The 25,137-nt window shown below is 41.4% G+C and overlaps 1 protein-coding gene across 1 annotated transcript in view; it reads right to left on the bottom strand.

Moving 5' to 3' along the window:
* Positions 1 to 25,137, bottom strand: part of C8H1orf21 (chromosome 8 C1orf21 homolog) — a 180,294-nt gene that overhangs the window by 88,957 nt on the left and 66,200 nt on the right. The window contains exon 2 of the mRNA XM_065409039.1: positions 19,479 to 19,684. Within this exon, the coding sequence (XP_065265111.1) occupies positions 19,479 to 19,572 (94 nt within the window). The 5' untranslated portion in view covers positions 19,573 to 19,684. The remainder of the gene's footprint in view (positions 1 to 19,478; positions 19,685 to 25,137) is intronic.

Below are 25,137 nucleotides of genomic sequence, written 5' to 3' on the forward strand. Positions count from 1 at the left end.
TGCCCTCACTATGTACCTGATTAGAGGAAGCTGTGATTTGGTTGAAAGGATACAGGGAGTGTAGACAGTAAACAAAGCTGTCAGAAGTACTAGAGGTTCCAGAGGATTGTATGTGGGATAGACTGGGGAGGGCAGACTAACAACTGTGCTCGGGTAGGAGAGCACCGTATAAAATGCGTAGCAAGAACTGCTTGCCTATGTGCTCTCCTCAGTGTCATTGGTTGTTTAGATGGTGTGCCTGCTGCTCAGTGCACTACTGTCCTGTAGGAGGCATAATTTTGTCTGTAGTGTCTTTGAAAGAAGATCTGTAAAATGGGTGCTCCTGTAGAGAGTAGGTGGCTCTCAAAGGTAATGCAATAACTCACAGTTTTGCCGCCAGTCATTGATGCCTACAGAAGGGAAACGTTATGCTGTGTGCTAAAGTGAGTTAACTTTACAGCTATTTATATGGCCCGTAACTAAAGACATTTTATTAACTGGTATATCTTTTATGTCTGGAAGATTTGTGCTGTGTGTTATAAGTTTCAATTACTCTTTTTTGGCTTTGGTTTACTGAAGAGAAATGTTAGCAGTAACGAGCTGCTTCAACTCCTCATGAGACTTCAATGATTAATTATTCTATCCATTAAAATGAACAGATTGCAATTAATAAAATTAAATAGCTGGTGAGAAGGGGTATTCTTTTCCATGCTGCATGAACAATATGCCCTGATAGATTAATATTACATTAATAGGAGGAAGCTCTATAACAGGAAGAATATGAAAGTACATTTTTAAATTCACATTTTGTGGGCTGACAGTCTTGTTTAACAGTTGACTCATTAAGAATACAGCCTAATTACTTGCCAGATAAAGAGGCATCAGGTATTTATTTACAAAGCACCAGAGAATATCTTATTAGGTAAATCTGGGGGTGGGAGTTAATAATTCTTAGCTCATATGGGCTAGTGGTAGGGCTGCAGCACCATGGGAGATCTTGCTATCTTGACACCTTGTCCAGCTGGGCTACAGAGGCAGTCTCACTGTATGCGCGAGGTTAATGTATGTCCCTTATGCTGCTCAGTAGTGGCAGCACTGAAAAAGAGTGGCTTCAACTAGTGTCTGAAAGAAGTCCCTGTCCAGCTCTCTGATGGAATGATGAATGCTGCAATGTAGTAGTGGAGAGGGCCATTGCTAGTGGGGGATGGGAGGCGAAGAACGGCAGAGATCCAACAGGGACTCGGAGCTCTTCACACATGAGGATTTAAAACACATACACCCCTCTATCTATTAATTTAGTAGGCCAGCTTTCTTGAAGGAAAATTTGAAGCTTCAGCAGCCAAATGCAACTGAAATAACCTTTCCACTCTAGGTGTACTGTTCTCTCTAGATTGTTTTAGTTGGCACCCTTCTGTTTGGTACCAAAAAGAGTTGTCTGAAAAGTTGGGATGATGGCACCATACTCAGACCCTTCTCTTTGCTCTTCCAGCCCTACCAACTTAATTCAGAAGGTTTTAATGTAATCAGAATACATTCACTAAATTTGTATGATATAACTGGATAGTTATTCATCAGGATTATAGTAAAACCTAGAAGGTTAGATAGGTAAAGCCTTACATTAGGAAATTATGTAACCACTCAGGTAAAATAGTTTCTTAGGGTCACTGTGGTTTAGTGATTAGAATGGTTTCCTGGGTTTTATTCCCATCTGCCACAGACTCTTTGTGTGACCTTGTGCTCATAACTTAACTGTTCTGTATTTAGTTAATTCATTTGTAAAATAAGAATAATACCTCCCTTCCAGTAATTCTGAGAAGATTTGATTGTTTATAAATTGTTTTGAAATATATTTAAATATATATTTAAATCAACTTTTTTGTGCAACAGAGAGTGTTGTGTGTGATTTTAGTAAAAACATGGACCTATTGTTGATGAAAGGCAGGTTTTACACCTTGATTTATTAGTTGTTTGCCTTTCAAATACTGCTCACCTACTATTTCTCTTCTTTAGTCCTATTCCTACTCCACTAGTTTATAAATAAAGGGACATGTACACAGAAGCTGGGAAGGCACTTCTCAGTGTGGGTAGACAGACACATTCTAGTTCTGCTTGAGCTTCAGCAGGCCAGTGTAATTTTCAGTCCCTGGAATATATAAAATATTGCTTATCCAAAAAAACCGGAATAGTTCAATGTCTTGGAGAAATATGTAATTGGGCAGGTCTTTTGTGTGTTTATTTAAAAAACACACACATTCCACTGGATTCCTGGCATATAGGATAAATATATATTTAAAGCAGGGTTTTTTTTAGCAACAAGCATTATATAGTGGACAGGCTGCAAAGACACTTTGGTTGCGCACACATCAGTTTGTGCAAATGTCTATCAGCTGGGTGTATTTTTCTTATATTTTTATTTATACATCAAATATTTCTACTTCAAAATTAGAATAGCATATTGATGTAATGAGTTTCAAAAGACTTAACCTTGCATCCTGTTCTGAGAAAACTGAGTTTGTCTTAAACTTAAGATAAAAGGACTCCCTTAGGCATAAAGGCTGCCATGAACATTTCCTGATTTCTCCCAGCAAATGGGGACAAACAGATCTGGCCCTGATAGACACTAATGTAATATACTTTTGACATGCACACAAAAGGATGCTCGTTAAAGAGCTCAGTCAAAGACAATTGAAAATATAGGACTAGGACGCTTGCTGGGAGGAGGGATCCAACAACTCAGAATGCTTGCACCCCTCCTCCTCTGCCTCTGGGGTGGTACTGTTAGTCAGTACAGGAGACTTCACCAGGAATGCACTGATCTAATATATTCCCTCCTGGAGCTCCTGCAGAGCCATGACTGCAAATTAAAGCTGCCCTCCCTTGGCCCAACTGCAAGGAGAACAAATGCTGCCTGTCCTCATCCACATATACATCTCTTTGGGGTACTGGAGCAGAGAGAGGTTCAGGCTGAGTTTATATCGTTTATCAACTTGCAGGGCAGTCACTTAATCAACATGCCTTAGCTCCCCATCTGTAAAATGGGGATACCACCACTTCTTCCCCCCGCTCTTTGTCTTCTGTATTTAGATTGTAGGCTGCTTGGAGCAGAGACTGTCTCTTCTTACAAATGTATAATCATTACAATGGGATCTTGATATCACACGGGAAGTCTATGCACTATTGTAATACAGATAATTATATTAGAGGTGTCTTATAGGTATTTACACATATTTATTTACTTTATGTATTATGACACTGCAGTATCATTTACTCATTTAACATCACAATGAGGAGATGAAAACATTGCAAGGTGATTAACTGGTGCTGCAGGACATCTACTAAGTCTTTGGTCTATACAGTTAATATATGGATACCTGATCTGCTTCATATCCAATTGTGTTCAAAACATTTGACATTTTAAACATGCTCCTGAGCAATTTAGAAATATGAGGTTTCAAAAATGTTGGAAAAAAATATTTTTCCTGCTTTGTAACTAATCATAACGCGTTTTCAAACTCCTCCTGAGCTAAAAGTAAACATTTTTAGATTAAGCATTTGATGTTTTAAAATCTGTACCAGGGCCAAAGGAAAAAGAAAAAAAACTTTCAGCAGATACTTAACTTTCAAATCCCCTGCCTGGATACCAAATTTTTTTTTTACAGTTGTAAGAAATATATTTGAAGCTGAAGAACAGACACTATTTATCAATGTGATTTTGATGGAATAAATATAATAAACCACAACACAAAATAAAAAACCTATTTCATACACATTTGGCAATTTGTTCTTAGATTACAGATAAAAACATCAACAATGACTTTTATACGGCCAAACATTGCTTTCTGTTTGGGAAAGGGAATCTTATTTGGTTTCTCTCTGATGTCTTTTTTAATGAGGAGACTTGAAACAACAAGGAGAGAGCTAGCTTCGAGTATGCATTTTTTCTTTATTTATCACCTTTTGGATTGGTGGCCCAAAACTGGAAGACATGATAAGGTGAACCAGCTATTATCCACTCTGATTCATATACAGTAAATGAAGTACTTCTCAGGAAGAGCATTACAACATAGCTGGACAGTAGTGATGTAATTCTACAACTTGCCAGCAATTGAGAACATTTCTGTAACACACAGAGTAGCTCAGTGCATCTTCTCAGATAACCTACTAACTAGAACATGGGCCCTCAATCGAGGTGGACATGAATAGCTTCTGAGAGTCGCGATTATTTCCCCTTTCTTTATGGCTAGATGGGAGCGTGGTCCTGTTGTAACATGGGGGCCATGCTATAAAAAAGTTGGCAACCACTGAATTAGATATTAAGAGGGTAGGGAAGTCATCTCATCTGTGTTTATATAATTCCGAGCACAATGGGGCTCCAAATCCTGATTGGGGCCTTTGGGAGCTTCCATAATATAAATTATCATTATTAATATATAAAGCACACTGGAGAAAGTGATTACTACCACCTCAGCCCTGGATATGCATACAGTTATATTTCAGGTTCCCAAAAGGAGGACACTGCCGGAGGGGGAGGGGAAGTTAGAGGGGGGTGTTACTGTTTGGCGATGCTGGAGGAGGTAGTTGGTGAGTGCAGGAAGGGTGTATGTGGGTGTGCTGGAGGGGGTAGTTGGGAGTGCTAAAGAGGGAACATGCGGCCTCACTCTCAAGGTGGGGAGCAGTGTCATGCTCCCTGTTCTGGTGGCAAGGTGGCTTGCGCAGGCCCAGGACGCAGCACCGGCCCGACCGTCAGCGCCTCCCTATGGGCCTCTCTCCCATCCCAGGGATGGGAGCTGGTGCCTGGGTGGGCGACTGCAGGGGAGGGCACGGAGACAGCTCTTTCTGAGCCGCAATGTCTGCTCCACAAAAATCCAGGACATTGCCTCTTATTTGAAAAATACACCCAGGAAGAGGATCACAAAAGAGGTCATGTCCAGGAAAACCAGGACATATGGTAACCCTAGATGTGTGCATGTATAGCCTATTACTATTATTTACTCAGATCACTCGTGGGGGTGGGGGCAAGAGTACTGCACCCATTTAGGGATGGGATTAATCTTCAAACACGGTGATCTGACATGGCTGGAGCATCTCAGGACAGTAGAAAAAATTCAGAACTAAATAAGATCATTTGATATTCCAATAACCCTTCTAATAAAGAACCATTCTACCACTAACTTGGAAATAATTTTCCTTCATGGGATATTAGTGAAGCCACACACTGAAAAGTGATACTGTTAAAGTGGCGGAGCATCTTATGGTTATTGTTTCCTGGAGCCTGATCCAAAACCCACTGAAGTCAACAGGATCCTTTCCACTGACTTCACTGGGTTTTGGATCAGGCCTTTAGTGACTACCAGCTCAAAACTGCTCTACTTGGAAGTAAGTAGAAAAAAGAAATGGGGAGGGGAAGAGAAAGGACAATTTTACTACTATCACTACACAAAAGTCATGATTAATGTAAAGAAATTGGCCTGTTATGTCTGGCATGAAAGGATCTTATTGATTCTGTTTCCTACTATATATTTACTTGCTGTAGTAGCATGCACAGTCCATTTTGTTGCTATTCTGTAAGTACCTTTTTATATTTAATAATCCATTGAAATATATACATATTCTGGGAGTGTTTTAAACTTGTAAAAAGGCATTATAGTGGACCACTTTTCAGAAAAAAAAGTTGGAAAATGCAAAGTAGTCTGAATTCATGAGGAAGGTGTTTACTTTGCCTACACTAATCACCAGTAAATATCTAAATTGGATTTGATTTTTTTAATTTTAAGTTCAGCAGCTTCCTTGTTAGATCTCCGTGTAAATACATTTGTCAAGGGCATTCTCCTGGTTAAACAAATAAACCATAAACTTTGATAACAACTGTAATTTTATTACAGTATTGGGGGGGGGGGGTGTTTCTCTTCCTGGACAATGTGTCTTCAGTATCAAACTGTGTTTGTTGAGAGGAAAACAAGGGAAAATCTAATCAAAAAGAGAAAAGAAGGGTATAAATTGTTTGGCTGATAAATCTCATTTTGTTCTAATAAGAGCACAGTGCCGTATCATTCTTCTAGATTTTCTGTTTTGACTCTTGTGGTTTCCCTCCCCCCATTTTATTGTGTGATCATAAAATTTTATGATTTAGTGCTCATGAAAAGTGAGGGATTTTAAAGCCTGGCATTAATGTTAGAAGGTGCTGTACAATCTCCTTCCACATACTGTTACCAATATATTTTAGTCTCGCCCAGCAACACACTTGCTTCCTCGCAAAGAACCTCTCAACCTCTCCAATGGGACCTAAGTATGGGCTTAAGTGCTCTGCTAAATACAGTAGAACCTCAGAGTTACGAACACCTCAGGAATGGAGGTTGTTCATAACTCTGAACAAACCATTATGGTTGTTCTTTCAAAAGTTTACAACTGAACATTGACTTAATACAACTTTGAAACTTTACTATACAGAAGAAAAATGCTGCTTTCCCTTTATTTTTTAAGTAGTTTATGTTTAATGCAGTACTGTACTATATTTGTTTAAAGAACAGGAGTACTTGTGGCACCTTAGAGACTAACAAATTTATTAGAGCATAAGCTTTCGTGGGCTACAACCCACTTCTTCGGATGCATCCGATGCATCCGAAGAAGTGGGTTGTAGCCCACGAAAGCTTATGCTCTAATAAATTTGTTAGTCTCTAAGGTGCCACAAGTACTCCTGTTCTTTTTGCGGATACAGACTAACACGGCTGCTACTCTGAAACCTATATTTGTTTAGGGTTTTTTTTGTCTCTGCTGCTGCCTGATTGCATACTTCCGGTTCCAACTGAGATGTGTGGTTGACTGGTTAGTTCGTAACTCTGGTGTTCTTAACTCTGCGGTTCTACTATACTACCTAAAGATAAGAGGAAATGAAGTAATCTCTGGATGCAGAGAAGATTCCAAAATGAAACACCCATGTGCTCCTGGTGCTACATTTGAGATGGAGAGGAGAGCAAACAGCTTGGTTTACAGATGACTTTCAACAAATGGGAGTGTGAGGGAAGAAGGTTGGAATCCTGGTTTTGAAAGTCCCATGAGAGGGCCTACTACTTGCATCCAAAAGATTTATTTATTTTCATTTCTATGTCTTGGTTGAGCAAGATCCAAATAAATATTTCTTTGTGGCTGCTCTAGTTGAACCAATGTCTCAAATCAGCAGACTTGTTTTTGATGGTTAATCTGAACTGACTTCATTTGGTGGTTAAAGTGAGCCCCTCCTGTTGTGGGGAGATATTTGGTAATTTTGTTAATAAAAATCAATCAGATTTGTACCAAACTGTTTGGAACCATGGAATCAGGTCAATATTTGGAGGGGGGGGGGGGGGGAGAGACATGCTAGGCTTTTCTGCAGGAGTTGCAGACAGCATTACAAAGGTTCAGGGTAAAGATGATGAACACAGAGAAAAATGGTGAAGAAAAGAAGAAGAGAGGAAAGATAGGCCACTGGTTAGAGTGCTAGTGTGGAATATGGGAGATCCACATACAATTCCCTGCTCTGCTAAAGACTTTGTGTGTTACCTTGGGCAAGTCACTTAGTCTCACTGGGCCTCAGTTGTCCTCTGTAAAACAAATGCTGTCCTGTCTCTCAGGGATGTTGTGAAAATGAATACACCAGAGACAGATGAATAGACAGAAACTAAAACCATTTCCTAACTTTGTTCTTTCTGTAATAAACATGGTTATTTATTACACATACTAAATGGTTTGATAACTCTAGTAGATCAATATGCCCCCAAAGATGAAGAACAATTTCTTCTATGAAAAAATAACACTTATGACAGATGTTACACAATGAAACAATATCTGGAACATGACAACGTTCAAGCCTCCATTATAGCATTTTGCTCTTTGTTGCTATTTACATTATTATAGTACTTATGTATGGCACTGACAATAAGCTTTTAAATTAAATGTTGAATAAAGGAAGATTTATTGTTACTATCCTTAATAGAGGGATTTTAAAATCTTTAGAGTCAAGCAAGGCATACTCATATTATACTCAGTCTTTTCTAGAACATCTGTTTGATTGGCTTGTTAACTCAATTATTTCAATTATATATATTGCAGCAGGAGCAGGAGGGACTGCTGTAGTTAAGGATAAGATGCAAGTTCCATAATGACCTTCTTTTTCAGTTTATCATAACTTTCTCAAGCAAAGTTCCTATGGGCTGAACTCTGTATATTCCTCTCTGCCTAGAGACACATTTTTATTTATTCATTTTTATATTTTAAGAAAAATCCATCAGATGTTTTCGAGTTCTGTGTATGATTGTCTTATATGTCCTTAAATGTAATGCTTAAATAATACAGCAATGGGCACTACAATAAAACCTTATATAGATGTTCCTATCAGAAATTTTGCAGACACACAGCCAGGAAAAAAATATTGGTTAAATCCACCTTGTTTGTAGAAATCAGTGAGACCTAAGGAACAAGCTTAGCTTAAGGGAAATTGATTCCCTAGTTCTGTGCACTGAAGTTTCTCTAAAACAGACAGAGGCTTTGGTTTGCTTTCTTGGTTTCATCTAATCCTTAGAAAACTGGCAATGCAAGTGCACAGTAAACTTTGCAGTTCAGTTTCTCTGCGTAATTTAAAACAGCTTCAAAAGTTGAAGAGCCTGGGGGTCAATAAGGCACTTCTTCTAGTGTTTGCAGTGCTTCCTGAGCCACCTGACAGCAGCTTCATCAGCAGAATGAAGGGCCCTAAGGCTACCATGAAATCTAGTCAGTTGACACTTAACAACAAGAACCATTGATGGATGGAGGCCACATTGACGAAGTGGGTTGTCGCGCAGACCCCATGTGTAGAGGTTGGCGGCACACATTCATTGGCCAGTGGGAATCTGTTCAGTGGAGCCCAAAGATGATATGGCAGGTCAAATCCCGGAGGTCGAACGGTCGGATCAGCGACGAGGAAACCATTCCAAACGTCTTTAGCCAACCAATCATTGTGCCACAAGCTTGCTGCTGACAGATTCTGATCTGGCAGTTGAAACCACAATGGATGCCTTGACGTAAGTCATCCTCTGGGGTGACTGAAAATGTCCATGTACAGTGCGACACCTTGATTGGCACACAGCTTTTCCACCAGTCTGGCTGCAGACTCTCTGCGATGAATGTGTGGAGGGGTTATACTGCTCAGAACTGGTAGCCATGGGACAGGAGTGGAGCGCAGGGTGGCTGTGATGATACAACAGTCAAGTTCAATTCGACGTCGACCAATTTAGTGTGAGGTGAACACCACCACACAGTGGCACAGTATTCTACTGAAGAGTAGCACAGTGACAGATCCAATGTGCGGTGTCTGTGCGCCTGTGCCCCATGTCGAACTGGCTAATTTGCTGGTTAGATTATTCCTGGCCCTGACTTTGGCATCAGCCTTTTCTAAATGGTCATGGAAAGTCAAAGAGTGGTCCAGCGTGACACCAAGGTAGACCGGTGTTGCCTTGTGCTTCACTCGTTTTCCATTGAGGAGGACACCTAACTTACATTTAGCACTTGTATTGTGGAGTGGAAGACGCTCAAAACTGTCTTAGTCACGCTTGGTTGGAGGCACCAACTGCTACACTAGGCTGCCATCTTGGCCAGGTTGGCGTTCAAGATGTTGTCCAATTTGGTGAAAGAGTGTGACTGGGTACCACAGCAGATGTCATTTACATAGATCAGGGGTAGGCAACCTATGGCACGCATACCAAAGGCGGCACTCGAGCTGATTTTCAGTGGCACTCACACTGCCCAGGTCCTGGCCACCGGTCCGGGGGGCTCTGCATTTTAATTTAATTTTAAATGAAGCTTCTTGAACCTTATTTACTTTACATACAACAATAGTTTAGTTATATATTATAGACTTACAGAAAAAGACCTTCTAAAAACATTAAAATGTATTACTGGCACGCGAAACCTTAAATTTGAGTGAATAAATGAAGACTCGGCACACCACTTCTGAAAGGTTGCCGTCCCCTGACATAGATAAACTTGCATGACTGAGTCAGTGGCAGGTCGTTTGTGTACAGATTGAACAGGGTGGGCACAAACACAAAGTCTCAGGCAAGCCACTGGATTGTCTTCTCCATTAGCTTGTTCTGTTTCCCGTATGTATGCGAAAACTCCTGTCATGAAGTAGAAGTTCAACAATGTCCACCACCCATGCTGGGAAAGCTCTTGACAGTTTTACCAGAAGACAGGTGTGCCACACTGTATCGTAGGCCGCTGTCAGTCCAAGAAAACAGCTCCTGTCTTCAAGTTCTGTTGAAACCTGCTTTCTATATATTTGTAAGGGCTAGGACTCAGTCACATGTGCTTTGATCCTTCCAGAAGCCAGCTTAGTCAAACAGATTTGTACCAAACGTGGTCTGCAGATATACGCTGGAGGATAAGATGCTTAAAATAATAAGGTACTTAAGAGGAATCTTAACTTGCAATAATTTTAAAAGTCCAGCAAACCTTACATACATATTAGTATGTCTGGAACATTTTAAAATGTCACAAGAAGGTGGTGGGCCTAACTAGGAACCACATTACCTTGAGAAATGACCATCTACTATGAAGTAAGCGTGGGAAATTATTGGAAAATTGTGATGAAGGGGGACAGAGGAAAGCTGGGTAATTCTGGATGATCCTGGCAATGGCCTGTAGATATGTCTTTCCTAGAAGTGGGGCTTGATCTACACTGGATGAGAAGCAAAAATATCCAGACATCTTACTCCTGGAAACTGTTTTCCTTTTCTTCTTCTTCCTGCTGAGGGTGGGGAGGGAGCCTAAGAGAGACCTCCTGCTCCCTCAGAGAGGTCTGATTTCCCTCTGCTCCTGATCAATCCACAGTCACCTACTGAGGGTGAAAAGGGGATCTGCACAGATGGGAACATGGTGTACTGTATGCATACAGGTACACAACAAAGGGCTAGAGCTTGTTGTTTCTGGATGGCTTCTTTTCCTGCTTCTCCAGCCTAAAGAGCAATAAGGCATCTCAGCCTGAGGGAACAGCTGTTTGCTCATGGGAGGTAAGAGGAAACTGGGGAGTCTGCCTGCACAGAGCTCAGCAGGGGGTGGAGCCTAACATGGAAATTCCTGCATCCTGATTGGACAGAGTTCAGGAAAACACCTATTCATGCCAACAGAAGTTATGCCAGGGGAACAGAATTATTTTCCTGATGCCCTAAGTGTAAACAGTTTGAATTAGTTTTATTACTTTCTCTTTATGCATTAATTAAGCCTTGTGCCATGGGTTTAAACTCATCCCAAAACAAAAGCTTGAAGGCAGTTCTCCATTTACAGTTCTGGGACCAGCAAAATTTGGATATCTCCCGGTCCTTCAACCCAGAAATCTGCATGCAGTTCCTCTGCCTCTGCTTTATGCAGAGAAGTCCTCCACCCCAGCAAGCATCTATTTTTAATTGTATCCAGGCAGAGTGGGTGTGTTTTTTAAATTGATTCCTGTTACAGCTCTTTTCTATCGATTGCTGCCGGGAACCTTATTGCCCTGCGCTGTGCCCATTCCCATCACGCCTTAAATTTCCCACTATTACCACCACTAGGGCTCTCAAGCAATTAAAAAAATTAATTGTGATTAATCGTACTGCTAAATAATAATAGAATACCATTTAAATATTTTTTAAGGTTTTCTACATTTTCAAATATATTGATTTCAATTACAAAACAGAACACAAAGAGTACAATGCTCACTTTATATTTATTTTTGATTACAAAGATTTGTGGTGTAAAAAACAAAGAAATAGTATTTTTCAATTCACCTCATACAAGTCCAATCTCTTTATCATGAAAGTTGAACTTACAAATGTAGAATTATGTACAAAAAAACCTACATTCAAAAATAAAACAATGTAAAACTTTAGCGCCTACAAGTCCACTCAGTCCTACTTCTTGTTGAGCCAGTCACTCGGACAAACTTATTTGTCCACATTTGCAGAAGATAATGCTGCCTGCTTCTTGTTTACAATGTTACCTGAAAGTGAGAACAGGCGTTCGCATGGCACTGTTGTAGCCAGAGTCGCAGGATAATTACGTGCCAGATGCGCTAAAGATTCATATGTCCCTTCATCTTCAACCACCATTCCAGAGAACGTGTCCATGCTGATGACGGGTTCTGCTTGATAACGATCCAAAGCAGTGCAGACTGATGCATGTTCACTTTCAGCAACTGAGTCAGATGTTGCGTGGATTTGATTTAAATTGATTTAAATCACTAGTCAGGAAGACTCGATTTAATCATGGATTTCTATATAAAAGTGCATTCTTCTTTGTTGTTATAACCTTAATACATATTCTTCACAACTCAGAGATAGATGTAGGTTTCATTTTTAGAAGGTACACACGATACATTTTTAAGTGATTTATTTTGAAAACTTTTTAGATTAGTTTTACAGCTATATCAGAAAATGAATGATTGTTTGGTTATTTCATTTACCAAAGGTAATTGAAGCAGATATTTATGAAGTCATTGGGAGGTGAACTATCTCCAATTCAACAGGTTAATCATTAATATTTGGAGGATTTTCTTGCCATGCTGAATTAGGAGGAGAACATCACCACACAGACATTTAAATTGTTTTATTTAACTAAAACAACAATGTTATGTATTTGGACTTTTTTCTTCAACAGCAAACATATAATATTTTAACAAAACAAGCATATGAATTTTTGAATTTAGTTAAGCATTCAAGTTTTTCTTTGTTGCACTGTTTGCATTTTGCACGCATGCCTGTCTTATCCACAGGTAGAGGAACTTCATTAAAATATTCCCAAACTGCGTCTCTTTTACAGCCTGCTGCCATTATAGGTTCTCCCTTCTAGTGAGAGAATGTACGGTAGATCTCAAATCAACGAAGGCTACACTCAGAAAGACCTCAAGACTTCTGGAATATGCTGCTCAAACAGTTTCACTTTTGTTTCTACTGCCTGTCCCTCCCTTCTCACATTTATCCCCAGACTTCTGTTAACAAGCATGTTATCTCTGGACACACAAATCCACAGTTTGAGAACTGACTGAGCACTGAATCCCATTGGGTAGATAGAAAGATTAACCTAAATAATCTATACAGAAGCCACTGGTACCCCATAAAATTGGGTCCCTAATCCAGGAACTTTTGGAACTCATTTACAAAACTTTTCTTAAATATTCCATGAATATATTGTCTCATACTACAGAATTAGTATTTATAATCACTATTCCATGATGAGATATCTTTGAGCTATAATGTATCTTAATTAAAACTATCTTTAGATAGGTTTTTTCCTCAAAACGCATTTTATCAAAAAAATCTGATTTAATTTAAAAAATCCAATTTTTTTTTTTTTAAATCATTGATTTTTATCCACCCTGTATGCCACCAGCAGAAGGTTGATTTTCTTTTTTGGTGGCTCGGGATCTCTAGTTTACGCATCAGAGTGTTGCTCTTTTAAGACTTTTAAAATCATGCTCCACACCTCATCCCTCTCAGATTTTGGAAGGCACTTCAGATTCCTAAACCTTGGGTCGAGTGCTGTAGCTGTCTTTAGAAATCTCACATTGGTACCTTCTTTGCCTTTTGTCAAATCTGCAGTGAAAGTGTTCTTAAAATGAACAACATGTGCTGGGTCATCGTCCGAGACTGCTAGAACACGAAATATATGGCAGAATGAGGGTAAAACAGAGCAGGAGACATACAATTCTCCCCCAAGGCGTTCAGTTAAAAATTAATGCATTATTTTTTTAAGAAGCATCTTCAGCATGGAAGCATGTCTTCTGGAATGGTGGCCGAAGCATAAAGGGGCATACGAATGTTTAGCATATCTGGCATGTAAATATCTTACAATGTCAGCTACAGAAGTGCCATGTGAACGCCTGTTCTCACTATCAGGTGACATTGTAAATAAGAAGCCAGGAGCAGTATCTCCCATAAATGTAAACAAACTTGTTTGTCTTAGCGATTGGCTGAACAAGAAGTAGGACTGAGTCGACCTGTAGGCTCTAAAGTTTTACATTATTTTGTTTTTTAGTGCAGTTATATAACAAAAAAAATCTACATTTGTAAGTTGCATTTTCACGATAAAGAGATTGCATTATGGTACTTGTATGAGGTGAATTGAAAAATTATTATTTCTTTAGTTTATCATTTTTACAGTGCAAATATTTGTAATAAAATAATATAAAGTGAGCACTGTACACTTTGTTTTCTGTGTTGTAATTTAAATCAATATATTTGAAAATGTAGAAAAACATCCACAAATATTTAATAAATTTCAATTGGAATTCTATTGTGTAACAGTGCGATTAAAACTGCAATTAATCGCAGTTAATTTTTTTGAGTTAATCGCGTGAGTTCACTATGATTAATAATCAACAGCCCTAATTACCATTGATAATAGAGCTAGTGCGGAGCATCCAGGTGGTTTTAAACCACCACTTTTATCTAAACCGGCTCTGAGCAAGTCTAGATGACATGTGATTAGCACACTAGCAACCAATGACACCTTGTTTACATTAGCACTCCGACCATTAATACCTACCCAGTTTTAGTTACAATAACAAGAACACTTAGCTCTTGATATAATGTTTTCCATCTGTAGTGCTTAATGCTAGCAATAGTTTAGGTACCAGTCTAAACTTTTTTACCACAGCATTATGGGTTAGATGGCATAGTGGGGATAACAGCACTGCCCAGTTTATTCTAGTGTTTCCCTGGTTGCGATTGGTGGGGCCGTACTAGTGCTAGACCAAAGGTAGAATTGCTAAAAATTCTCAGTGCAGACAGAGCTCAGAGCAAGAGCAACCATAACAGCAGTGGAAATGTTGTGCACTGTTGCCAGCATTTTCATTTGTGGATGGGCATTGCATTACAGGTGTGGGATGGGTTTGCATCACCAAATTACTCCAATGTTGACAAGACTCAGAACCCCTCTAAAAATTCTCTAAGGTTAAACCAAGCAGGCTGAGTTGAGTAAAGCTGAGTAGGCTACAGTCAAGTGAAAGATTGTACTGCCTCTCCTTGGTCGCTCAGCATCGCAATTCTTTGTAAAAACAGTCACACTGGTTGTACCCTACAAGCTCTCAACATTGAAGGCACTTACTACTGGGCCCCAGTTAGGGGACTCTACTCTATGAAGAAAGTGTGAGGGGGAAGTCACCTGCTTTCCAGACTCCAGCTGAGCAACAAGGGGCAAAATATTGCATGTCATGTGCATTCAAATTAGACTCAACACCAAGAGAAGAATAGCACTAACAATGAGTTAAGCCTGTCTTCCTCATCATCACCTAACATGGCCGTTCAAGTTCTCTCAGGAGCATCTATCAGAGAAGCTGAAATGGAAATCAAGCACAGCTTGTTATCCGGGACAGATTTCTCCTTCTTTCACCTGTCTGAGGAAGGAACTGAACATACAAATAATAATAAAACAAAAGGCACCTAAAATGAAGGAGTATGACTGAGGGCTCTGAGCAAGCAAACATTTTAAAGCTAGGGAACTTTGTATTTAGAGCTTATATATAGCTTTTTACATCTTCAAGGCACTGTACCAGTGCTGACAATCTAATCCTCAGAACCCCTCTGTGAGGTAGATAAATGTAGCCTAGAATAACTTGTTGGAACATCCAGCAGAATGAAATTCAAAATCCCCTCTCCCCAGAGAATATTCCTCAGACATCCCAGCACCAAAAGATATAGCATTTCCCTACATTTGCATTAGTGATGTGTGTAGGCACACACATAAAATCCTGGCTTCAAGAAGTAATTTGAACTTTAATAGACAAAAGCTGTGCACTGAGTAAAGGAAAAAGCTGTCTTTAACTAATTCAAGGGTGCAATTTTTATTATTCTTCATCTCACCCTTTAATTTATGATGTATGTATAGAACAGATGGGAACTCTTGCTCAAAAACACACTATAGGATTCATTAAACCAGATCTGACTGTTGGTCTATTCAGTTTCACACCTCAGCTTTGGCAATACCCAAAACCTGATGCTTTGGAAGAAAGTGAAACAATGATGCACTTAGAGGCAACTGTAACCAACCAACTGTTGGTTATGCTGTACATAACCAAATCTCCCCCAAAATAGGAGATTTGATTACCTTAATTTATCTTGCATAGCTACAAATGCTATTAGCGGTCATAAAAGTATCCTGGCCTTTCATAAATCTGGCCAGAGCATTTTTCTATATGACCCGATTAACACAGTTAGAATTAAACAAGGTACATGTGGACTTCTTGCAACTACAAAGCCCACTGCCTGTTTTTGAATAGATCTTTTTGTGACAGATTAGTCTCCGATATGACTACAGATTTGGGCATCACTAATTACAAATACATTTGCATCTCTGTGGTTTCTCTTTGTATAGAATCAATGCTGCGACCATAGCATCAGCCCTCCTTCCTGCTATTCATTATCTCTATTTCTCTTTCACCTCACTCCCCACATTCTCTTCTTCATGTAACTGCACCTAAAACATTCTCTCTCAGAGTCTCATTCCATTTCAGATGTATGCTCCCCAGTCTCTCTCCTCCATCCAAACCTGGTCTTACTTTGCCTAGTTTGTCCTGAAGATAAGCTTAGCTCCCAATGGTCTGCAGAAATGCCCTGCCCATAGCTATTGGTTGGATCAGATGTACTGCTGCTTTTATGGCTCCCAGCTGTTGACAGGGGAACATGCAGCAGTTTTTCGGCAGCTGGCAGAAGGAGGGAGAGGCTGAGCACTGGCAGTGCTGTGGCTCCCTTGAGTGCTATGAAGCACCATTAGCAATCAGTGCTGGCTGTGGCACCATGGACCACCAACATCCCTTGAAGCTACATTTAAGATTCATTGCCCTAGGTGACATCCTACAGTAAAATCTAGCATTGCTAATCTCTATGCTTGTAGTGGATTGGTTGTGACAGCTCTCTGATACAGTGCTTACTGTATTTCTTTTTGCCTTTACTGAAAGAATAACTCTACAGATGTGTCAGATGGAATTTTGTTTTGGATTAACAACATAAATGTTTAATAGGAAATTTAAAAAACCTTGCAATGTCAGATCCAATTCATCTTACACAATGCAACTGCCCAGGATAATTTAAAACATGAAAGGAGGAGTGAAGCAAGAGGTTCAGTCTATTATGAAACAGACTTAGAAATCTAGGGAATTCTGATTGGTTGTTGATGAGGTTGCACAGACCCTATGCTCAGGTGTAAACTTCTCCCTCTCTTTTTTATATTAAAAACTGTGCAGGACATATTTTACATGCCATGCACACGGAAGTACGGCACATTGCCAAACCTGGAGACCAATGTGTTCCGTTGATCCACAGAACAGATGCAACAAGGACAGCAAAAAGACAAGGCTCCCCCCCTGCCCATACTGCCATTCCAAAATGTCTCAAACCTAATCTGGAGGGCCCACTTCTAAAAATAAGAGGATAGCTTGGTCTCTAGGTGCATTCCAGCCCCAATCCAGCAAAGCATTTATGCATGTGCTGAAGTGCCACTGAATTCAATGGGACCTAAGTACGTGTTTGAAGTGCTTTGGAGAGAAGGGATGGATTGCTGAATTGGGGCCCCAAACCATAGATTGCCTGCCTAGACTGACAACAAAGATGGTATGGGAAACTCTTTATAGGAAGATGGAAAAGGAAATAAATTTGAAACAGTCCCCTGAACATCTGATGGTGATAACTTTCAGTAGCTTCATATCTAGCCCAGGGTGGCAAAGTGTCAACATAAAGGGGCAAGATTCTACATCCCATTACAATCCCTTGTGCCCTCAAATTCCTCTTACCTTTTAAACATAATTTAGGTTCTCATGTAACTGAAGTTATGGTATATGCCCTTGTGTTACTGTGTACTAAAGGCATGCAATGAAAAAAATCTCTCAGGCTAGGTCTACACTACAGCGGGGGTCCGACCTAAGATACGCAACTTCAGCTACGTGAATACCGTAGCTGAAGTTGCGTATTTTAGGTCGGCTTACCTAGCGGTGAGGACGCGGGAAAGTCGACCGCTGCCGCGCTGCCGCCGACTCCGCTGCCGCCTCCTGCCGAGGTGGATTTCCGGAGTCGACGGCAGAGCGATCAAGGATCGATTTTACCGCGTCTTCACTAGACGCGGTAAGTCGATCCCCGAAAAACCGATTGCTACCCGCCGGATCGGCGGGTAGTGAAGACAAAGCCTTAGAAAGGCATTGTCTGACTAGTCTTACTGCTTAAATATCAGTTAACATCTATCTTAATATTCCTTTAATAACAAAAGAGGAAATTTTGCTCTTAATATCCATAAAGTCTGTATTATATAAAAGTTCAAATACTGAAATCAGAATTCCAAATGTATCATCTTACAAGATAGTAAAGGAAAACATAAACCAAAAAAAAAAAAAACCAAAACCAAAACACCCTCATCATAGAGGTTCACATTTTTGAAGACCCTCAATTCAGATTACAGATATAATTTGAGGTAGTTTTACTTTGTGTCTGCTGCTGGGAATAAACATACCCTCAACAGACAGGTTGAAGTGAAGCTCCTCCTCCTTCCTTACTTCAATAGCAGTGATAGCTTTGCTACTGCAGAATGGCATTCTTAATTCTGCACAAATAATTGCTATAACAACCACCACAGAAGAGACGCTTGGCATTCTAAATAGCAGTGCAACTATTTTAAGAATATTGAATCCAAGGATCCAATACCAAATCACCTTGTAGTAGGAAATACTTTCCTTATAATGTCTGGACAGGCCTGGAAACCTCACATTGTGTACATTTTTCTATAATCATTCTTAACACATTTCATAATCTACTCCTCATCAATTACAAAAATAGTTAAACATATGCTAATAGAGTCTGAAAAAAATCACAATGTTGACGTTACCATAATTAGCATTTAAGTACCATGGCAAAACTCTGATTTCAAAACAATCTTCTTTCCAACTACACAGATTAGCTTTATGTTACCATGCCATGTTCAAAATCTTCCTCTACCACCTCAATCTTCACAGAAGATTATTTAAATATTATTGATAACTTCCCACTTCTAATTTTACAGTACTTTCATATTCTGCTCTCTAGAAGACTTAGGGTTTGACATTTTTCTCCTGTTATAGCGGGATGGAGGGGATTGGGGGATTTATTTTGCTTACATAGTAGGGGTTTTAAAGCAAATTTTACATTTGGCACCTGATAGCAGAAAAATAAAATGTATAACTTGGGAATTCGAAGTGAATGGTTGCCCTTAAATTTCCCTACACTGTGTGGAGTTGAAGATGATACCATACTTCAGATCGCTGGAAGCAGAACGTTCCACAGATCTGCAATAAACGCTCTGATTTCACATCTGATCTGAACAACAACATAATTTCAACACTCTTCCGATACTATCCCTTAGATGTGATAACTCCACTAGTATTGTCATGATTCAGTTCAACTTTCTTTTTCATTCTTAGTTCATAAGAAGGGTGAGACTGCCAATTAGAATTTCAAAAACATTAATGATGCGTAAGCAAGATAAGATCCCACAACACTCACCACCAAATACATCTCCATTCTGGTAGTTCTTCCCCTTCTGAGCTTCCTCTTCATTTTGAACAGTAGAAACATGCTTGGCTGACGCACAGCCCATAGCTTCATTCAGTCAGCTCCAGCTGGACTGAACCACAAATCATCTCTACAGATGCCTAAGCATTGTTTTAAAAATAATCCACCTTCTTGCTTGGTTGTCAAGACACTTCTACCTGCAGATAAAAGAGGAGAAAAATATTTCTAAGCATATTGACAGAAAGCCATCATTAAGAAGGTTGCACTTTTTGGCAAACAGGAAAATATCACGATGGTATTTTGGGGAGAGAACTGCAGGAAAAACACTGTCTCAAAGAATACACACACATTTTTCCCCCCTGAAGCACATATGAGAAATCAGAGACATTTGCTTCTCTTGCTACTTTTCATAATCTGTCCATCAAGCTAATTTTCTTAGGTTTCAGAGTAGCAGCCGTGTTAGTCTGTATCCGCAAAAAGAACAGGAGTACTTGTGGCACCTTAGGCCTGGTCTACACTAACCCCCCAATTCGAACTAAGGTACGCAACTTCAGCTACGTGAATAACGTAGCTGAAGTCAACGTACCTTAGTTCGAACTTACCGCGGTCCAGACGCGGCAGGCAGGATCCCCCGTCGACTCTGCGTACTCCTCGCGCCGAGCAGGATTACCGGAGTCGACGGCGAGCACTTCTGTGTTCGATTTATCGCGTCCAGACAAGACGCGATAAATCGAACCCAGAAGTTTGATTGCCTGCCGCCGAACCAGCGCATAAGTATAGACAAGCCCTTAGAGGCTACCAAATTTATTAGAGCATAAGCTTTCGTGGGCTACAGCCCACTTCTTTGGATGCATAGAATGGAACATATATTGAGGAGATATATATACACACATACAGAGAGCATGAACAGGTGGGAGTTGTCTTACCAACTCTGAGAGGCCAATAAAGTAAGAGAAAAAAACTTTTGAAGTGATAATCAAGATAGCCCAGTACAGACAGTTTGATAAGAAGTGTGAGAATACTTACAAGGGGAGATAGATTCAATGTTTGTAATGGCTCAGCCATTCCCAGTCCTTATTCAAGCCTAAGTTGATTGTATCTAGTTTGCATATCAATTCCAGCTCAGCAGTCTCTCCTTGGAGTCTGTTTTTGAAGCTTTTCTGTTGTAAAATAGCCACCCGCAGGTCTGTCATTGAATGACCAGACAGGTTAAAGTGGTCTCCCACTGGTTTTTGAGTATTATGATTCCTGATGTCAGATTTGTGTCCATTAATTCTTTTGCGTAGAGACTGTCCGGTTTGGCCAATGTACATGGCAGAGGGGCATTGCTGGCACATGATGGCATATATCACATTGGTAGATGTGCAGGTGAACGAGCCCCTGGTGGTAGGGCTGATGTGATTAGGTCCTATGATGATGTCACTTGAATAGATATGTGGACAGAGTTGGCATCGGGCTTTGTTGCAAGGATAGGTTCCTGGGTCAGTGTTTTTGTTCAGTGATGTGTGGTTGCTGGTGAGTATTTGCTTCAGATTGGGGGGTTGTCTGTAAGCGAGGACAGGTCTGTCTCCCAAGTTCTGTGAGAGTGAGGGATCATCTTTCAGGATAGGTTGTAGATCTTTGATGATGCGCTGGAGAGGTTTTAGTTGGGGGCTGAAGGTGACAGCTAGTGGTGTTCTGTTATTTTCTTTGTTGGGCCTGTCTTGTAGGAGGTGACTTCTGGGTACTCGTCTGGCTCTGTCGATCTGTTTTTTCACTTCAGCAGGTGGGTATTGTAGTTTTAAGAATGCTTGATAGAGATCTTGTAGGTGCTTGTCTCTGTCTGAGGGATTGGAGCAAATGCGGTTGTATCTTAGAGCTTGGCTGTAGACAATGGATAGTGTGGTGTGTCCTGGATGGAAACTGGAGGCATGTAGGTAAGTATAGCGGTCAGTAGGTTTCCGGTATAGGGTGGTATTTCTGTGACCATCGCTTATTAGCACAGTAGTGTCCAGGAAATGGACCGCTTGTGTGGATTGATCTAAGCTGAGGTTGATGGTGGGATGGAAATTATTGAAATCATGGTGGAATTCCTCAAGGGCTTCTTTTCCATGGATCCAGATAATGAAGATGTCATCAATGTAGCGCAAGTGGAGTAGGGGCATTAGGGCAGCTTAGATCAATCCACACAAGCGGTCCATTTCCTGGACACTACTGTGCTAATAAGCGATGGTCACATAAATACCACCCTATACCGGAAACCTCCAGCTTCCATCCAGGACACACCACATGATCCATTGTCTACAGCCAAGCTCTAAGATACAACCGCATTCTTAAAACTACAATACCCACCTGTACCCAATCATATATCCCTCACTCTCACAGATCGTGGGAGACAGACCTGTCCTCGCTTACAGACAACCCCCCAATCTGAAGCAAATACTCACCAGCAACCACACATCACTGAACAAAAACACTGACCCAGGAACCTATCCTTGCAACAAAGCCCGATGCCAACTCTGTCCACATATCTATTCAAGTGACATCATCATAGGACCTAATCACATCAGCCCTACCACCAGGGGCTCGTTCACCTGCACATCTACCAATATGATATATGCCATCATGTGCCAGCAATGCCCCTCTGCCATGTACATTGGCCAAACCGGACAGTCTCTACGCAAAAGAATTAATGGACACAAATCTGACATCAGGAATCATAATACTCAAAAACCAGTGGGAGACCACTTTAACCTGTCTGGTCATTCAATGACAGACCTGCGGGTGGCTATTTTACAACAGAAAAGCTTCAAAAGCAGACTCCAAGGAGAGACTGCTGAGCTGGAATTGATATGCAAACTAGATACAATCAACTTAGGCTTGAATAAGGACTGGGAATGGCTGAGCCATTACAAACATTGAATCTATCTCCCCTTGTAAGTATTCTCACACTTCTTATCAAACTGTCTGTACTGGGCTATCTTGATTATCACTTCAAAAGTTTTTTTCTCTTACTTAATTAGCCTCTCAGAGTTGGTAAGACAACTCCCACCTGTTCATGCTCTCTGTACATGTGTATATATATCTCCTCAATATATGTTCCATTCTATGCATCCAAAGAAGTGGGCTGTAGCCCACGAAAGCTTATGCTCTAATAAATTTGGTAGTCTCTAAGGCCTGGTCTACACTTGGCTTTTATGTCGAATTTAGCGCCGTTACATCGAATTAACCCTGCACCCGTCCACACCACGAAGCTATTTAGTTCGACATAGAGCTCTCTTAAATTCGACTTCTGTACTCCTCCAAAACGAGAGGAGTAGCGCTAAATTCAAAATGGCCATATCGAATTAGGCTAGGTGTGGATGGAAATCGACGGTAATAGCTCCGGGAGCTATCCCACAGTGCACCACTCTGTTGACGCTCTGGACAGCAGTCCGAGCTCGGATGCTCTGATCAGCCACACAGGAAAAGCCCCGGGAAAATTTGAATTCCTTTTCCTGTCTGGGCAGTTTGAATCTCATTCCCTGTTTGGACAGCGTGGCGAGCTCAGCAGCACTGGCAACGATGCAGAGCTCTCCAGCAGAGATGGCCGTGCAATCTAATAGAAGGAGGGCCCCAGCATGGACTGATCGGGAAGTCTTGGATCTCATCGCTGTGTGGGGCGATAAGTCCGTGCTTTCAGAGCTGCGCTCCAAAAGACGGAATGCAAAGATCTACGAGAAGATCTCTAAAGCCATGGCAGAGAGAGGATACAGCCGGGATGCAACGCAGTGCCGCGTGAAAATCAAGGAGCTGAGACAAGGCTACCAAAAAACCAAAGAGGCAAACGGACGCTCCGGATCCCAGCCCCACACATCCCGTTTCTACGAGGCACTGCATTCCATCCTAGGTGCGGCTGCCACCACTACCCCACCACTGACCGTGGACTCTGAGGATGGGATATTGTCTGCGGCAGGTTCCTCGTCGGACATGTTAGCGGACGGGGAAGATGAAGAAGGAGATGAGGAGGACGAGGCAGTCGACAGCGCTGGCACCGCTGATTTCCCCGACAGCCAGGAGCTCTTCATCACCCTTACCGAGATCCCCTACCAACCGTCCCCATCCCTTACCCCGGAGACAGAATCAGGGGAAGGATCAAGCAGTAAGTGCTTTAAATATCTAAACATTTATTTTTACAAAAACTGAAATATTTATAATATTAACAATGGCTGTTTCTTAAAGTGCTTAAACATGTAAACAATTATCTGCAAAAAAACTGGAATATTTACAATAGTAACAAAGGGTTTTTCATGATTTGTCTGCCTTAGGCTCTTCACAATTTAGTCCCAAGTATTTAAAAAATTTTTTACAATGTCCGGTAAGTCATGATTATGCTGCCCAAGACGCTCCACTCTTTAGTCCCAGTGCACCTACGCGAAAATCCGGTCAATATGGCCGGGGATGGAGGCGAAATCCTCATAGGAGAACTCCTCGTAGGTCTCATGAAGGTACATTTCCAGCCTGTTCATCAGGTTCCTGGGTAGGGCGATCTTATTGGGCCCTCCGTGGTAGGACACGTTACCGCGCCACGACACCATCAGATACTCTGGTATCATTGCCCTGCAGAGCATAGCGGCAAACGGCCCTGGTTTCTGAAGGCTTTCTCGAAACATCCTTTCCCTCTGGGACTCCGAGATCCTCAGCAGGGTGATGTCGCTCATTACGCCCTGCTTTGAATTAGGGAGGGGAATGTTAGTATTGGGACTGCTTTACAGCCACGCGGTGGAGGGAGAGGGGCAGCATACAGGGATCTTTCCCTGGAACAGCCGCGAGGGGGTGGGACAGGGGCATAGTTCATGCTGTCCTGATTGCTGGCAGCAGAGACCGGCATTGCTTTCAATGTGAAAGGAGGCCAGTGCTACTAGTACAGTTTTAAGCAGCCAGAAGTCTACGGCTTACCATGATTGCACGCTACAGAAGTTCAGGTGTCCTGCCACGCTTCTCAGATAACTGCAAGACCACTGCAGGTCCCCAGGCACTGAAGGCGAGGGCCGAAAATTCGACCTTGTCCTGAGTGCGCATGTGAGAGGTGCAGTGCATGGTCTTGTTCACAGAGAAAGACTAGGTTCTTTGTACACAACTTCATTTATCTGTCTCAGGAATTCACTCCATTTTTCCCATTCACACAGACACATCTGCGACTGTCTCCCAACCCAGCCTGTCAGCACACTCCCAGAGGCTAGCGCAGATTAGGAGGAGGAAGAAGACGACGCGGGAGGACATGTTCTCAGAACTAATGAGCTGCTCCCGAGCCCAGGCAGCCCAGCAGACACAGTGGAGGGAGAACTTGTCCCAAATGCACCGAGCAGTCATGGAACGGGAGGAGAGGTGGCGTCAGGAGGACCAGCAGGCTACTGAAAAGCTGCTTGGACTTCTGAGGGAGCAAACGGACACGCTCCGGCGCCTTGTGGATGTTCTGCAAGACCGGAGGCAGGAGGACAGAGCCCCGCTGCAGTCTATCTCTAACCGCCCTCCCCCGCCACCAAGTCCCACACCCCCCTCACCCAAAGTACAAAGAAGGAGGGGCGGCAAGGGCCGTTAAAACTTTCAGTCAACCCCTGCAGACTGCTCTAGCACTAGAAGGCTCTCATTTCCCAAAATTTTAAAAGTCCTTTCCTACACACCTCACAGA

Source organism: Emys orbicularis, chromosome 8 (genome assembly GCF_028017835.1).
Source record: "Emys orbicularis isolate rEmyOrb1 chromosome 8, rEmyOrb1.hap1, whole genome shotgun sequence".
NCBI classification, from domain to species: domain Eukaryota; kingdom Metazoa; phylum Chordata; order Testudines; family Emydidae; genus Emys; species Emys orbicularis.